This window comes from Athene cunicularia (assembly GCF_003259725.1).
Source record: "Athene cunicularia isolate RWA chromosome 17 unlocalized genomic scaffold, athCun1 chr17_part1, whole genome shotgun sequence".
In the NCBI taxonomy this organism is placed as follows: Eukaryota; Metazoa; Chordata; class Aves; order Strigiformes; family Strigidae; genus Athene; species Athene cunicularia.
Genome location: NW_020799122.1, coordinates 3087047 through 3104869, shown reverse-complemented (window position 1 = coordinate 3104869; position 17823 = coordinate 3087047). Strand labels below are relative to the sequence as shown.

Below are 17823 nucleotides of genomic sequence, written 5' to 3'. Positions count from 1 at the left end.
CTTCAATTCATCCCTCTTTTGAGTATTGTTCTCTTTAAAGTGACAGTTTCTAGGAAATGGTGAGTGTAACGTCTCTTTTACTGTCTCATACCACTTGACGGCTGACAATTTGCCGGGAGAAAAGGCTGTGCAAGGAGGAAAGCAGACCTCGGTTATGGCTTCAAAGCACCAATAACTGAAAACTCAGTTACAATGAGTCAAGAGAAGAAGAATGTATTTTGGTAGCTTGGTTAGTCAGCTCCAGCCTAGACCACCGGACTAGCCTGTCTGCAGCCCTTCTGTCGCAACCTCCAACAAAGGTCTGGTGGGGGACCTCAGACAACCAGTTCAGCGTTTACCTCCTTCCTAGAGCAGATTCCTCCGGTAAGAGGCTCTTTCTTACAGTTTTCTAGCTCCAAAACCTCACACGTAGCCAAGTTATGGATGGAATATGGGGTCTCAGACATGCTTTCATACATCCCCCTGATCCTCAGCCCAAGGGATCCAAAGAACATCCAGACCTTGGGGGTCTTTGGTGTAACTTCTGCAAAGCTGAGGGATCGGACAGCCATCGGACACATGTGGCAGCCAGTGCCTTTTTTTTTCTGCCTGTGGTTGATGCACAAGCACAGGCTTGTGTTAAATCCTGCCTCCTATCTCCTTTTCACAGCACAGCCTTGATTCACAACCTGATCTCAGTCTGGGAGGAGGAAAAACAAGGGACAGACCTAACGAGGAAAAAGCAGACAAAGGGTGTCCAAGCAGCAAGAACATCCAGAAGACAGGAAGCTAAGGAATTCAGCTTTATCTCTGGGACCTTGAGTACTAAAGCAACTCATCAAGGGCAAGGCCTAGGGGCTGACACACAGGCACAGAGGCGGCAATACCTCTGCCTTGCTTCTGTTTGGAGCAAAACGTGGGCAGGACGCTGCAAGGGCAGCTCTGGGACCAGCTCTGAGCAAGCAGACCTCAACCCATCGCCGCCCCAGATAAAGGCCACTGAGCACGCTGCGGCCCATACAGATACCATCTGCCCTGCCAACATCAGCCCTGCCCCACAGAGCGCGTGGGAGTTATCTGCCTCTTAAGTGGTGACAGGTTCTCTTTTCTGCTTAGCTTTTGTCCCCCCGTATCATCTGTAGGACAAAGGGGAGAGAGTAGTTAACACTTGTCCTGTGCTGCACAGCACATCTTGTAGGGGTCAAGTCTCCTGCTTCAGCACTCAAGGGGGTCAAATATTCACAGGGATCCAGACCCAGAGATCACAGTCTGGCCTTTTTCTGACTTAAATTAAGACATGTCAAAACCATTCAGTGCACCTCCGGGGGCTTAACAGCAGAGCAGTCATATTTCCAAAATGAAAATAGCATCAACTGAGGCTCCTCGGTGCTGAAAAGCCCATTGCTCTGAGCAGAGACACCCCAGGGACTCAGCTGCGAAGGGTGGTTAAAGCACCCAGTGCCCGTACCCTTCTCAAAAGCAAAAGCTGTGGGTAGAAGAGATGATTGCTGCTTCTCAAATCAAGCCGGCTACACTGTGCCCAAGGCAGAGGCCCTGGGCTCCACTTTGGGCTAATTTTTAGGAAGCCTCCTCTGGCCACCCAGATAAGGGAGGCAGAGGAAAAGCCTTGGTCTAGCACAACGCAGACTGTTGTGCACAGCTCCTTGAAGACAGCTGGTCTCTCACGAAACCAAACCTCAAGTCACAGAGTTGCCCGAAATGCAGGTGCCACCCCCAGCGAGGAGGGGGTCACCCCGAGAGGCTCCTGCCTCACCTCTCCCTGCCGGGGCTGCTGCTCCCTTCCCACCACACCTCATCTCAGGACCAGCTTCTCCTCCGTGGGATGCTGAGGAGCCTGGCAGGTATTCTGGCTGTTACTCCAACTGTGTATGCTAGCCTACCTCCCAAACCCACCCCTCTGCATGAGAAAAAGTAATTTAACAAAGGATCAGAGAACCATAAGCCTCACAAAATGGCTCGTGCAGCCCCAGCCCCACACACCAGAGCTGTGTGGCTCAGTCCCCCAGGCACGACACTTGCCTGCAGCAGAGCCTGAAAGGCCCAGCTCTGCCGTGCCTCCCTCTCACTCACACACTCACATTGGATAATTACAGAGAAAACCAAGGCAAATCCCAATTTTAGTGCCATTATAAAACAGAGAGGGGGAATTCATTACCTGGCAGCTGTTAATATTTAAGGAAGAAACTGATAATTTACCTCTGAGGCAATGAATGCAGAAGAGGCAGCACAAGCCAGAAAATGCTATTGCCTCCCCCCCACCCCGTCTCTGTGCAGTTACTCTGCAGAGATTTTCTATCTACCTGTTTAGCTCCCTGCTTCCCATACTAGCACCAAAGTCCCAGCAAGGAACAGCGTGTGTCAGAGCTCTGCACTGCAAAACTCAAAGAGTCTTGGCTCTGCTGCACCCCAAGATTTGGGAGACTGTTTTTTAAAACCCTTCTGGCTCATGCAGCATCTGTGCAATCAGCCCACCTGAGTCAGAAAAGAGGAGCTGAAGAAAAGAAGGGCCCTAGAGCTTAAAAAAAGGACTCATATAGACGTATGGAAAGAAAGGTCAGACAATTTAAGGACGCTGGGGAGCCAACCGGATCACTGCCTGCTTCTCCGAACAGCCCAACTCCCTGGAAGAGCCTCCCGGTACCTGTCAGACTTGAGCCCTCCAGAAAGTCTTCCAGCGCATCCTGCCTCCAGCTAGGAAACCCAAACGCTACAGAAGGGTCCCACAAACTGAACGGCAAGATCAAGCATTACAAGAACGAGCTCGGTGTTTACCTGCTCAGTTCCAACAGGACTGACACCAGCACAGCAGCCTCCAGGTGTCATAGGAACAGTCTTAAATTTAGCAGCAGCCGCCTTCCCTCTCCCTGACTCTGGCTTCTCTCTTCCTCTCCATCCCCCTTTCTCTCGGATTCTCAGAGCACGTTTACACCAGAAAGTCTGACCAACGATAATGGCATAATTATACCCGTGCAGTTAAACAAAACATAAAGGCTGTGGGATAGAGGAGGGCGTGCATTTGCACTGCCCTTGCCTTGCAGTAGTTTTACACATCAATGAGACAAAGAGGCTTCCTCATCTTAAAAGAGAGGAAAGATGCAGACAGCCACCACGGAGCAGCAAAGGCTGCCTGGTGCAAACCCCCCACCATGTTCAAGCTCCCGAGGGACTGCAAGGAAGCATCAGTTTATTCTTCACTCAAACAACACAAGACAACCAGGGAAAAGATGCTTTGAGGCCAGTGTCTGGGAGGAAGCCCCCGAGGCTGTGTTCATCCCTGCACCCCGGCATCCATCTGGCCAATTCTGCCGTCCACAGTGAAGTCACCAGGGGTGTATGGGGGCACCCGACATCCCAGCGCTGCCTGGACAACACAGGATTCAGCAGGGACAGGCAGGACCTCCCTGCCCGGCTCTGCCACGGAGCCCTCCAGCTCTGCTCCCGGCCCACGGACACCAGGAACTGAACCTGCAGGGCAGGCGGAGGGTCAACCACGAGCATCTGCTCTGGGCATCGCTCCTGCAACCTGACAGTCCCCGAGGAAATCATGAGAGAGAAAACCAAAAGACCTCTGGTAACCTGCCTTTGGGGCGGGGGAGGTATGATCTACGAAATTTTCCCTTCTTTTATGGTTGCTTCTCGCTGTAATCATAAAAAAGGTCTAATAAAAACATTTGTCCTAAGAAATGTTTGGCGATGCAGCACGCTTGCAAATTGTTCAGTGTCTAAATACATCAGCAACCCATCTCTGCAAGTCGTCACTGCAATCAAACACAGCTCTTCTTTCTCTTGACTATAAATGGTCTTTGCTGAGGACAGGTTTGAGGAGCGAGGAAGAGCTCCCTCGAGCTGATGCACTCCCCTGGGAAGAGGAGAGTCCAGACGAACAGGACCATTTCCAGAGCACAGATCCCCAAGGAGGGGACAGAACTGGGTTTGATCCCTGCCTCTCTCCATGAGTTTTGCTCCAGCTGTTGGACCTGGACCCAGTAAAGTGCTTTAGCCCTTAAACTCTAGCACACGCACAGTCCTACTGATCTCAGACTTTAGCTTAGTGCTGACCTTAAACACAAGGCCCAGAACTGGGGCAGGTCCCCAGCCCCTCCCCAGGCAGTCTTTTCAGGAATACACAGCCCCTTTCTTTCACAGACCCTCGCCTTTTTCCACAGTGGTTGCTCTCTCAGAGAAGAGAGTGAGGGGGACACAACCTCTGCTATTTCTGAGCTGTTAGAAAAACCCCATCCTTGTAGTAACCCTCTAAAATACAGCTGTTACTAAGTCAATCAAGAGCTGGAACGTTATGACCTTCTCCACAGCAGAGCAGAGGGGTTACATTTATGAGCTAACCTTTGATGTCTGCAAGCTTCATGTGGTACAAAAACCTGCTTTGATGTTACTTTTAAAAGAGAGGAACCTCAGGTGTGCAGTGCACGAGTCCCAGGGAGAACCTGGATCTGGCCGCTCACCACTGCAGACACAGGGACTGAGCTCTAATGCAGCTACTTTTTTCCCCTGGCTCTGCTGCAACGGAGAGAAAATGTGACCAAACGCGTCTCTCACCTTCACCAGCTTCTCCCAGACCAAACCAGGCACCCACAGCCCTGAGTATTCTCTCAGGAGCTCCAGACCTGACCCCAAAGGTGGAGAGGACCCTGCCCTTGCCCGTCCCCCAGACCCAGGCAGTGCCGGTCCCTCTCCTCCCGGCGACCATCAGCTACGGCTGGGAAATATCCCGACTTCATGGCGCCACAGGAGGGTAAGAAAGCCCATTTCTCTGCTCCACAGAGACACAACCCTCCCGGTGTGAGCTCTCCATCGTGTGCAACCCCAGGCTCTCGCACAGCAGCGGCAGGGAGGTCTCAGCTGCACAGAGGGACCTGCCGCGGGCCCTGGCACGCTCTCCTACCTTATGCAGCACCTGGGCCATGGCTTCTCCTATCCATCCCAGCATGCCCACGGCTTTGCCAACAGGCTGAACCCCTCTCCCAGGGCCCGACAGAGCTGCCAGCAGGGACAGGCTCCTCTTCATCCCCAAGCTCACTTTGCCTCCCTTACTTTTCCCTGCCTCCCCTCCCCTCTCCCGCCTCCTCCCATAGGGAGTTTCCCAGCAGCTCAGTAATTAGCATCATCATCACCAATGTTAATAACACCACCACAGCTCCTGCCATCCAAAGCTCAAACAACTTTACAACCATCATCCCGCCTCTGTAACCTCCCCGGGGTAGGCAGGGAAGCAGCATTACCCCATCGCACAGCTGGGGAAGGAGGTGGTAAACAAGAGGCAGTGGTGGCAGACGGGCAGCAAACCCGGGAGCTCTGACTCAGGCACCGCTCCCGCAGGACTCCCTGTCCCAGGGACCTGCCCGCTGCAGAGAGGCCCCTTCGGAAGGAGGCCAGTGGCTGTGCTGACAGCAGGACTTATCCTGCTCAGTCTGGGAGTCCTGGGATGAGTTTTTGTCCCGGGCATCCCCGAGCACAGCTCTGCAGAAGGACCGTGGGAGAGCAGCACACAGGATGTGCAGCCTGCGTCCACACCTCCTATGGGACAGTGGGTATTGTGGCATCCCATAAAAGCACCTTAAATCAAGCTCACCTCTAATTAAGGACTTGCTGTTTACTGATGAATTAAAGAGGATTTTTCCTTTGAGCAGTGACAAATGAGGAATTTGTGGAGATTCTTGTCTTGGGCGGGGTTTGCTACATTTGATTTAATGAGTCTCACACGGATGGGAATTACAGCTTTTCAAATAAGCCCACCCACACTCCCATACAACAGACCGATGTGGCCCTGGTGGCCCTCTGACAGACGGGGACAAACGCAGAACACAGGACAACACTTCACTTCCGACAAGTACCTGCAAGGCGACGTTGACTTTAAACATTCTGAGGTCTGGCCTACGCTGCAAAGTCAGGCTGGTGTAACTGTCAGCTGGGAGCCCCAACACAAACCGAAACTCACCTGAAGTGACCCAGCCTTGTCCACCAGAACATACTGCAGAGACGCTCTGCTGGCAGGAGAGCCCTTTCTGGAGGGTATTTCGTGTGTGGCAGGGCACAGGCTGAAGACAACCAGCTGGTGTAAGCCATGTGCCGGCGAGACTCGGTTGCCTGCAACGGGGGTGACGGACAGTTTATTCCTGAGCACGCACGCTGCTCTGCCAGGCACTGCAGGGATCAGGGCAGAATCTCAAATGCCTCCCGAGCCCCTCCAGCTTCTGCATTTCTGAGGCTGTTTCAGAAAACTATAGGGAAAGGGATATATATATATATATATATACACCTGCCTTCACTTTGGGGGTGCACAGGCAGGGGCAAACCCTAGCTGAGAGCTCCAGTCTCCTTGGCAAGGGAGGAAGGATGGCAGGTTGCCCCACTGAGAGCCACACCAGGAGGCTTCGGTGTCCCACCTACATTTTGCCAAGCAAACTCCCCTCTGCCATTCAGAGCATCTGCCTACGAAGACCGCAACCCTGACCACGCTAGGTAACTGCATGGCTATTGTCCTGAAGAAAAACGCAATGGAACACTTGTCCCTGCCATTTTTAGGAGATATGGTCCATCAGACACCAAATAAGGGGCATTCTTTAAAACAGAAGACAGGCAGTCACCGTTCTCCTCCAGCCATGAGCCTTGCTGAGTGCATTAACCTTTGGGATAAAACGGGATGTTCAGTGTCCACAAGGAGGAAGATACCATTTTTCACCCGCACGCTGCTGCTCTGCATATCCCGTTGAATTCACTCCACGCCGTTTTCCTACCACATGCACCAGGCATGCCTGGGAACGGAACTAAAAATGGACTCTCGGGGCTCAGCTCACAAATCCGGAGTAAGAGGGGAGTGGACACACAAGCGCTGCAAAGTCAGGGCACCCGGGGAAGTTGCCTTGTGAGAGGAGCTGGGGAAAGAATCTGCCTGCAGCAGTCAGGGAGAGCCCTGAGCCACCCCTCCGCACGAGCAAACCCTGGGCTTTGCAGCCCTGCTGCGCTGTCCCCCATCCCCTGACGGGGAGAGGAGCAGCACGTCCCTCTCCTGCTCACACACTCCCATCAGGGTTGGGAACAGCACGAACTGGAGGCGCCCGTGAGGCACCTCCTGTGACTGGAGCGTGAATGTCTCCACTTGCTCCTTCACGGACATTCACCAAGACCCCACGTGTACTGTCGCGAGGTCACTGGTGGTTGGCAATATCCCATGAGGCCTCTTCTTAGACACAGCCCGTGTACTCGCAACTACACTCCCGAGGAATGTTTTTTGCCTTGCTCTTGATGGCTTTTGTTTGGTTTCTGGCTGAACGTCTGAGTTAAAAATACAAGGCTATTTCTGGCAGAAGTCGGGTTTTTTTCTGCTTTTGTATTGCCTTGGATGCCCCTGTGCTGCTGTCTCCTTTCTGGCTCAGATGAGCTTTGTTTTCCTTCTCAATGATCATGTTTGCACCGACGAGCAGTAGGAAACGCTTTTCGTCTTAGAACATTTCCATGAGCACTGTTGGGAATGAAGAATGAGCTCAGAGAAGTCTAAAAAAAAACCTAGTTGGTGTAAAGATCCTGTCTCCAGTGGTCAGAGAACTGGAAACCAGGAATGTCTGTGGTCAAAAAGGGATGTGTATGTGCACACATGCACACAGGTACAGCAGGATGTGTTCCCCCCGTGACCTGTAGACCAGAAACAAATGACTCAATGCTAGAACACTTCCATGCACCCCCTCTCTACAGACAGGCTTCATCCCAAGCTCTACAGCTCAGACCCCTTCTTACCCAGCACCAAAATATTTTATTTCGCTTTTCTTAAATGCCAAGAAAAAAATAGGGCCATCTTTCCTGGCTTGGATTTATTCCATCTGGAATCACTGCATGATCACAGGGCTGTGATAGCGTATAAAGCAAGAGTCCAAATACTTTCAAACACCAGCGTGATCATTAGATCTTTGTTGTTACCCTCCATCTCCTGGCAACAACAAGATGAGGACTTGGGGCTTCTCACTGGAGATCACCAAGTTCAAATACGTCCAAGACCCTCCCACGACCCAGAAACATGCCACCGTCTGTGGGTGTGCTCCCTGTCTCCAGGACTGAGAACAAAGCCAGCACAGCTGCAGGAAGCCTCCCCAGTACATTGTATTTGCCACATGTCACAACAAACACAAACGTAACGGCCTAACAAACAGCTCAATTGTTCAGGCTAAAGACATCAAAAAGGCATGTGGAGAGCTTTCCAGGGCACGGATCCCCACCACCTTCCAGGGAGCCAAGCACAGACTGAGTCAGAACTCTTCAACACCCAACACAGGACTTGCTGCATGCCAGTAACCCATAAATCACTGACAGCAGGGCCAGCTCCTCTTGCCAGCTTCTGCTCTTTAGGAATCACGCTCCACCTACCTCGCTTCCAAAGAGGAGCTCCTAGACAACAATCTCCTATCATCCTGCCTAATGATTGATGAATTCAGAGACCACTCTGCACGTTGCCACTCTGGAGACCATCAATGTGATCAGGAGTTGAGAGGGAACAAGGACCTAAGGTCCCAGATTTGACAAAGGCAACCGGCATCTTCGATTCATCATCAAAAACCTGAGAAGTGCTCTGTTTCTTGAAGGCAACAAGCTCACTCCTTGTGAACACTGGGAGGCTGATCAAGTCAGGCTCCACAAAGCAACGGGTCCGAAGGTGCTGTGTTCGTCTGGAATTCAAGGCATCACGTCCTGACAGTCCCAAACTCGGGAAAGTTCAGGTCTAGATTCCCGTCCCTCGAGAGAAGGTTACAAATACGTCTGCTAAATACCGAGCTCTCACAAACCAGCTAATAATGGAGGTTGGTACCATTGTTCTGTTAAATGGACAGTGATGCTGAGGCCCAAAAAGGCAGAAAGATTTGCCTACAGTTGCCCAAACAGTCAACAGCAGAGCTAGGTACAGGCTGTTTTCCAATGCCACCCCCGTACCAGGTTAGAAATGAAATAAGAACAAACATGCTATAAAAACCTCTCGGATCAGTACTGGAGTAAAAAATCATCTTCCTACCGACTGTGACACCTGGACTCGGACTTCACTGGTATCCAGTGGCGACGTACTTGACCCCTGGGACTTTCTCTCTGAACTGGATTGGTGCTCTCGGTATTTCTTTGACCTCGCAGGTAAGGACAAGAACTCTTTTCCTGAGATCTTCATGTCTCCCACATGATGGCTGTCCCCATTCTGGTCCTTGGGAAAGCAAGAAACAGTCATTGCACAAACTGCCTGTCTGAGGTTTACGTGGAGATCTGTTGGCAAGTATCTACAGAACAGGAGACACACAGAAGCAAGAAGTTACTGCAGAATTTAGATGGTGTGAGTTAACGCCTGTCATGTGCGGGGTTGAATGAGGACATTTTGTCTATCTCTGCAGCGTGTGATTTTAACGAGCGGAGAGGAAGCATCACCCAAACAACACAGAGCAGTCAACTTCTCCACAGGGAGAAGGAGCATCCTCTTAAAAACCCCAAGTGTGCAGGTAGGAGCACGGCTGGTTTATTTAGAGGCATAGGGAATGAGGGATGAAAGGTCCAGGAGCAGTCGCTGCTGCTAGTGATTTTTGGCAACTACACTCATAAAAAGCTCTTCCGGACAGAGCGGCAAGCTCATCCCACCCAGGATACCAAACGCTTGGCACAAGTCCCTCCACTTGCTGTATCTTCACTTCTCCCCAGCGGCCGTGCCGCAGCCCACCCCGATAGCCCAACCACGCCCCAGGGAACGCGGCTACGCTAGACGCTCCACAGCATTTCCCACCTCTAGGATTTGGCTCCCGGCACAGATGGAGCATTGCCTGCCTCAGCATCTCCCACCGCCCTCAGCAAGAGGGGCCCTTACCCAAGGCTTTCCCGAAGGCAGATTAACGGGAATGGTTGGAGTCCCATTCAGCTCTTTTGCTCCTGCTACCCAAAGCACGTGGGGACTGCAGGGTAACACGACTAACTGCAGCAGATGGTTACAAGCAATCCCCTGTTCTCTCACTGCTGCCTCACTGAGCTTGTGCTCAGTGCTCACATAAAAACATAGGATTATCACTCCCGTGTAACACATGGGGAAACTGAGGTGACAGAGATTACACATCTCCTGAATTTTAGTTTTTATCCTTTCTTTGTCAAAAGACTCAAGTTAATGGTCCTGTCTGGATTATCCTAACAGCCTCATCACTGCTGTCATGCAGACAAGGCCCTCGTACAGAAGCACCAGCAGGAGTATTCAGGGTTGAGCTCCAGAGATACTTATTAAAGGCATCAGGCCCTTTACACATAACCGGTGGGAGCCGAGTGCCTAAACCTGCTTGATGCTTTGGGCTCCAGCGTTTCCAGGCTGCAAACCACCTCTTCATCATACACAAAGCACTGAGGGGGCTCCCCAGGGTGTCCCCACTGCAGCAACTACATGGAGGAGAAAGAAGCTCGAGCACAGCTCAGGAGATGACCCAAGGGCACATGAGGTTGGGATTTAAGGGCACAAAGACTGAAAAGCCAAGGATACCGAACAAGACCTGAAGTTGTTCAACAGCACGGTGGGATGCTGTAGCCAAAATAAGGAGAGACTCATTTCCCCAGATGCTACTGATGGGATCAACTGCAGCCAGGCCGGTGTCCACATTATGAAAAGCAGCCACAAAAGCAGATTTCAGAACTGGCAAGAAACTGCCTTACAACGCCTTACTGCCTTAGTTAGAGGCCTCAAACTGTTTAGTTCATGACAAAAAGAATAGATGACTCAATTACAGCACGTAAGCACCTTCAGGGTAAAAACCAGCATGTGATAAAGAGATTTTTAGTCTGGTAGAGAGAGGAATAAACAAGAACCAATGGCTGGGAGCTAAAACAAGAGAAGCTCAAAACAAGGAACCAGGCACAGGCTGAAGAGAGCAGGATGATCAGGGAAGCAGCATTCCCACCATCCGCTGGGGCATCCAGAGCTGACATGGGTGCGTCCTGGCAGCACGCTCTGCCCCGACACATGACTCTGTGCAGAGGCGTCGGACAAAAGTTCCTGGCCTCTGCGGTGACAGGGGTCTCTGCTGACCTTGAAGGCAATCTCTGGCAGAGATGATGGGCAGAGAGGGTGAAACAATAACGAGAGGCTGCTGGAAAGATCATATTTCATGCCGCTGATTTATTCTTTAAAATCTTATCACCCTCACCATAGCAAGCTTGAAGCAAACAACACTCTCCCGTGACTGTAATCACCTCTCCCAAGGAGCTTCAGCAGCAGAGGAAGGGGAATTGCATCCAAAACACACTTGCAAGGAGAAATGAACTCACACAAACCCCACAGGACCACTGCAGGGGGAACGGGACAAGTCCTGTCTGACTCCAGTTACGGACTAACTTGCAGCTCCTGTTTACTCCATCCTGCCTGTGAAATCCCTGAAATCCCATCACCCTGCCTGAGCTACTGAACGAGGTTGAGCTTCTACAGCAAAGAGCAGGAAACCAACAGCATTAGCAGCAAATCACACATCAGCAAAACTCTCCCTGCCGGCATCCCCTGGGCCAGGCCGCTTCGATGAGGATACACAATCGAATGTCTCCCTGGCACTGGGCATCGCCCCTGCTACCAGCACCCCAGAGATGGGGCTGCACTGGTTAAAGCAGGTAGAAGCCAAAATGGCCAGTGGGCGGTTGGGAGAATTAATAAAAATACATAAATGTGTTTGGCAAAGAGAGTCGATTCAGGGAGGAGCTTTTGTCTGGACATCTCAGAGCTTCCTGGGAGGTTTAGTTACCCAAAATGGTTTTGCAAGCCTGAGATTGTTCCCCACTGACCGACTGCACCTACCTGCAACATGGGTGAGGTTTTTTTCTCTCCCTGATACTTCTGTACAAGGGGAAATGCTCCCTGGGACACTCAGGCTGTGCCTGGAAAGTGCTGGATGAATGTAAATTATTTGTGCCAAAGATATTCCGAAAAGGCAGAGCCCGGCTGCCTGCCTGCCAACGACTGAGCCCCATGGCAGCACCAGTGCCCGCTCTGGGGCAGACCCAGCAATCCTGCACAGGATTTTCTGAAAAACTGAAGTGATCCCTGTAGGTACAAAGGCTCAGTGCTTCCCAGCTGACTGTAGAAACAGCTTTTGCCCAAGGGAGACCGAGAAAACACTGATCTGCTTGGATCTGACATTTCCAGCAGCGAACCAGAGCAGAGGCAATCCTGAGAGCCCCTTGGACCAAAACCCTCTGCCTCCTGCAACGCACCATCTCCTGCTTCCGACTTCTCCATCCCTACTTGTGCTGAATGCAGCACTCCGCTGGGCTAATACCGCCCTGAGATTTGCCACCAGCCACTAAAGGGGCTAAAATGCTAATGATTATCCTCTCAATAAAGGGCTGTTTTTTTTTTTCAAAAAAAGCATCGAAGTGGCTTTTTCAGCTTTCAGTTGTTAAGTGCCTTTTTAGTTAGACCAGCTGTTCTCTCCTCCAAGCTCTCTAGAAACTCTCTCTGGTTAATCCCATTGACTCCAATGATATCTGCTAATTGCATCCTTCCCTGCAAATGAAGCCAGTCAACAAGCCATTACAGATTCCTACTGATACTTAATCTCGGAGGCCAGACATCTTTGCTTACCTTTTCAGAAGGGAACTTCAGGAGGTCTAAGCTGTCCATGCTGTTCCTTTGGAGTCTCTTTGGCCTGGCTCCTGCAAAACAACGCACTCGCACATCAGGAGGGTGTCACTCACCGACAGCACTAATGTCACACAGATAAAATTCAAACCACGGCAGACCCTCTGCTCCTGTTAACGACAAAGTCAAAAGGACGGGATGTTGCAGCTGTGCTGTCCTTGAGGTTCAAACGTGGGGTTTTTTTTCTCTATTGTTTTGGGTCTTTTTTCAAAACACTATCACAGCACAGTCAGCAACGGCAAGGGCTGCGTGAAGCTTTTGCTATCGAACCAGTAGCCGGGTCACACTATGACCCTGATCTCAACTGAGGTCTCTGGAATTCAGGAGTTACAAACCCCACTCTAAGCCACAAGTCATGGGAAAAATCGTAACAAAAATATAGTTTAATACATCTGTGGATTCGTTGCTTTATCTTCATGTTTTTAACTTAAAGAATGTCTCTGGGACACAGCTTTGAGCTCTTCTCTACAGTCACAAGGTCTATAAAACTAAGTGAAGGAGCAAATATTTTCTAACTATCATAAGCCCAGCCTTAAGGGGAGAGATACCTTGTCCTGAACCTGATAAATAAATCAAAATTTGGCACCATACATGATATTTGAGACTTCATAAAATTCATTTTAATGTAGTATTCCAGCAATAACAGAGTTGGTGAAACACAGTTCAGCTCTGACTCCCGCTTTCCAAACTCTCTCTTCGTGTCTCCCCCCAACCTGCTTCCAGCTGCTATTGCCTCGCTCACTAACAGCCAGGATTTACCAAATGGCCCCGGGATGCCTTCACCACACCTGGTAAAAACTGCTCCCCTTCCCTGATCTTTCCTGAAGGTTCAGTTTAGCTGAGCACCACATGACACCCCAGAGCAGCACCACCAAACAGGGCAGAAACAAAAGCTCTGGACTCAAGGTCCCATGACAACTCCCGAGCTTCGGGGGAAATCCTGGGGGAGGGTGAATGAATGCATGTGGATTGAAACCCATCCCCCCGGTGAGCCCCTGAGAACGGAAACCACTGAGCTTTGTGCGGTTCCTGCAACAGCAAACTCACCAAACCTAAAGATTCACCAGTTTCCCACCACCGAACGGCACCGCTGCTTATGTTACAGCAGCCCCCAAGGACCCTGCTCAAACCCAAGGTGTCACCGAGCTTGTTCCCTGGACAAACTTAACGAGAGAGGAGGCACAAAATTCATAAACCAATTCAAGGCTGACTGTAAGCAGAACACGGTGATTAAATGGAAAAAGCCACCAGGCAGCAGGGATTCCTGCACTACCACACACCCAGCTCAGTCAGGGCTCCAGACGCGAGCACAGGTCAATCTAAACTGTATCAACTCCAACAAACAACTCAACCTCGCTCAGCTTCCTGAGATACAAGACAAGCTCAGGCCAGCCAGGACTTCACTACGGGTCACGCACATATATCACGTTTTAGTTTATAAATGACCTAAAGTTAATTTCACTGCCCCCTCTCACCCTGAAGCGATTTACTTCTTGCAGCCATAAAAACTCAAATCAGCAAAATATTTCTGCACATCCCTGTCTCCCCAGTCCAAAAAGCACATTAGCACCAGCTTCACTTTAAGGTGATTTCATTACCAGGCTTTGAGTTCAGCAGGCACCGACAACAGGGCTGGTGAATAGGGGCGGAACAGATATCGATGCGAATACGCAGAGAGCAAGGAGAACCCGTAACGATAAGCCGGCGTTATTTCTGCCAAAGTCTCCCCCCTCCCGCAAGGCAAAGCCGGTCGCTCACTTGGCAGCGGCTCAGTAACAACAGGATTTGATCCCGGAAGGTCAGCGATTGCTGCTGACTCTGGCAAGGGTTCAGACACGGGGCTGCTGTCCCTTTGGAGCAGGCAGGAAAAAAGGACTTTGCTGCCCTCAACAAAGCCGGCAGAACTCTTGATTTTATCATTTTTCTTTCAGTCTTTGCTTATGTTTACTAAGATCTGTTATCTAAGGTATCATGTTTGCTAACATATCCTAAGCACCTCCTGCGAGCAGGCTGGGAAAGGCTCGTGCTGTTGGATACCAATGAAACAACGCGGTTATTTGGTGGCTGAGCACATCTACTATCACATCTACAGGCTGGATGTGCGCTCAGCCACGAAGACAGCTGAAACCACCCAGCCTGAGCCCTCTCCCACCACAAAATGGAAAGTGTTGCACCACTCTTGGTGGGTAGGCAGAACCCATCACCCTGACAGAGAGCGGGTCACTCCACACAGGGCTCCCCCCTTCCATGTGCTAAATGCCACCCAAGCCTGCACCCCCCAGGGTATCGGTGATACCAGCTGGGGGGACCCACAAGACACCCCACACCCAGCTCCCGTCGCTCTACCGTGCTCCCACCGGCCACCCATGGAGAAGGTTGCCCCAGGTCTCCTCCCACGTTGCCAAATGAGCAAAGGGCTTTTGGCTGCTGCCACACTGGTCAGGCGGGAGCTCAGCGAGGGGAAGGCAGTGGCAGATTGTGCCCAGTGGCTCCTGGTTACACACGGTGACGTTCCGGACATTGCTATAGCTGCTCACAGCTTCTCTCAGAATAACCTACAGGCTCATGCGTGGAGCAGGAAGGTGGGTCTGGAACAAAAGCCACCTACAAACACTTAATCAGATGGCAGGTTTGGGTTTCAAAGCAATGCCCAAGAGGCAAGGCCAGCATCTGGAAGTGATCGTGCGTCACAGCGGCTTTTAACGGCCACTTCCAGGAAAGCAAGAAAGAAGCAAAGTGTGCCTGATTAGATAAACACACGTAATTTCCAACAGTCTAAAGAGTTGTTAATTATACACCTCCGTCCTCAGGTGCTTTTGTACGTTTGCAATAGCATTAGACCGCTGGCCAGAAACCATTAATCTCTGATCTGAGAAAACCTGCCTTCCCCTTTGTTAATTTAATATATGTAGTCAGCCGAGACTACCCCAGCAATTAGGGCATGCAGAACAATTTGTCTTTTTCCGTGGTTTTGATGCTGGTGTTCCTCTGTTACCATGTGGATTTCACATTCAGTTTGAGCTAAGAGAGGAAGAAGTTAAGAGTTACAAAGTCAACTTCAGAGCCACCCAACTCGGCTATTTTCTTCCAGAAGAGAACGCAACCAACACCGGAGCCAAACGCTGGCCTCACAAAAGCCCACGGTTCTGCCATCCCCACTCACCACGAGCCACAGGTGGAGTGAGCAGCACCATCAGAACAAGCAGCTAGAAGAATTAAGATGCTACGGGCGATCATAAATCGGATCGATACAGGCAGCAATTCCCAGCACACGTGTGGGAGCTTCTCCCCTTTACCCCCCAGAAGACAGGCTCGGTAGCCTGCATGCACCCATCCTCCAGGAGAGCAGAGAGATTTCCATACTCACAAGCACCCCACGACAGAAGGAGTCCCATTAACTTTCCAACTCCGACCAGGACATATTCCCTCAGGTGGCTCCAGATGTAACTTTCAGGCTCCTGAAGTTATTTTTCCCAGAAATATCTGCAGCACCGCTTAATACTCAGCAAAAGTTCAACTCGGTCTCTCTCCTCGGTGCCGATCAACAGTGGCAGCAGCAGTCGTGGATGCAAAAGATTGACCAGCTGAAAACCCGGGTCTGTTCCTCTGGAAGGCTTTTTCCTCTCCCTCCAGTATTTATTGGCATGTTTACCAAGTCTACTGCAGAGTAACGGAAAACCTCAGGGGCATTTCTAAATGCTCTCTCTGTCTTTAAGGTTTACTGAGGTCTCTAATAGAGCAAGCTGAAACCTTCTTGTGAACATCAGCTGAGCAACACGACTGACTGCCCGTATTCATGCCTCGATTTCCTGGAGCTCCTCGGATGCTGTTCTTTTCGCTGCTCAGACTCAGGGTTGTCGTTTCTTTTTAAAATATTTTTTTTCAAAATCTCTTCCCTCCCCATCCGTGATCTCAACACCACCACGAACCAAGGGGAATTTTAAATTTTTTTTTTTTTTTTTTTTTTTTTTGCACGTTTAACGGTTTTCACATTCTTGTATTTTAAAACTCGGTGAAGCAGTCACCTCCCTCCCTGGACGGGAGCAACTGACTCTGAGGAAGGAGAAATTCACTGCAACAGAGCAGAGGGCAATGCGTGTGTGCTTGCCTGGCATGCATACGAGACATCCTTGCTTCCCCCTGCTTCCCCAATCCCCCCATCTCACAAACACTTCCTATTCTGCTCTCTTTGGGACACTAACCCAATATATCCATGTCAGATACCCACCTAGGTCCATTTTTTTTTTTTTTCCTCACATCTCCACCCTGCAGAGACGGGGATGGCCCCTCCGCACGTCCTTGTGCTCCCTGGGATAACACGGATACAGGAACCTTTAATCCACAATCTCTTTATCACAGGCAGAAGTTCGGGAGTGCACACTCCCTACTTTCCTTGGGCTTTTTAAGATGATCAGTGTAGAGCTGGGCCGGACCCCGCATGTCTGATGGAGAGGCTAACCCAGAGGGCTGATACAGTGCACGCAGCGAGCACAGCATCTCCGTCCCACATTCTTCTCCTATCCCCTTGGTATCCATCACCAGCTCCATCCAAGGCGTATGGACTCCAGAGGGAAGGACTCTATTCCTGTGCCACAGGCAGGCCCTCTAACAGGCAAGTCATCGGTTTTCAGGGTGTAATTAGAGGAGAAATGCTCACGCAGCAAAAACTCTCTAGCAGTACCCTCTACAAAGGGAGATGCAGCCACAGAATACACAAGGAAGCATTTTGTTGTAGGATGGTGATGGGATCATCCCATGTAAGCTCGCAGTAGGGCAAAGCTGGATAGACAGCGTGGGTAGAGCTCTGTTCCTCTACGGCCAGTCTCCATATCCAGCCGGAGCTCCTGAGATTTCGGAGTTGACAAGATCGAGCAGAACACGTGTAGCAGCGACGCAGGGAGCCCTGCCAGGAGCTCTCATCAAGTTGACACGTGCTTTGAGAACTCTTAGGCTCTCCCCCATCTCCAGCAGCTTGGAGAGCTGCCTACTCCATCCCTGTTTGAGATGTAGCAAACCCCCCCCCCCCGACGCAGATGAAGCGACGGTTCTATTTGCAGGCCGGGAACACGCTGTATCCCTCTGGGGTGGCTGTACCAGAGGAAGCAGAATTAAACCTGACAGTGGACTCCACAGAAGACCAACAGGAAAAGGTTGTACGGCCAACATTGTGTCCCCCCCCCCCG

General features: G+C 50.9%; 1 protein-coding gene across 1 annotated transcript in view; it reads right to left on the bottom strand.

Annotated features, from left to right (window-relative positions):
- The window catches only part of GPSM1 (G protein signaling modulator 1), a 57918-nt gene that overhangs the window by 17834 nt on the left and 22261 nt on the right, over positions 1-17823 (bottom strand). Inside the window, exons 10-11 of the mRNA XM_026860545.1 lie at positions 12584-12654; positions 9017-9196 (exon numbers count right to left, since the gene is read on the bottom strand). Of these exons, the coding sequence (XP_026716346.1) occupies positions 9017-9196; positions 12584-12654 (251 nt within the window). The remainder of the gene's footprint in view (positions 1-9016; positions 9197-12583; positions 12655-17823) is intronic.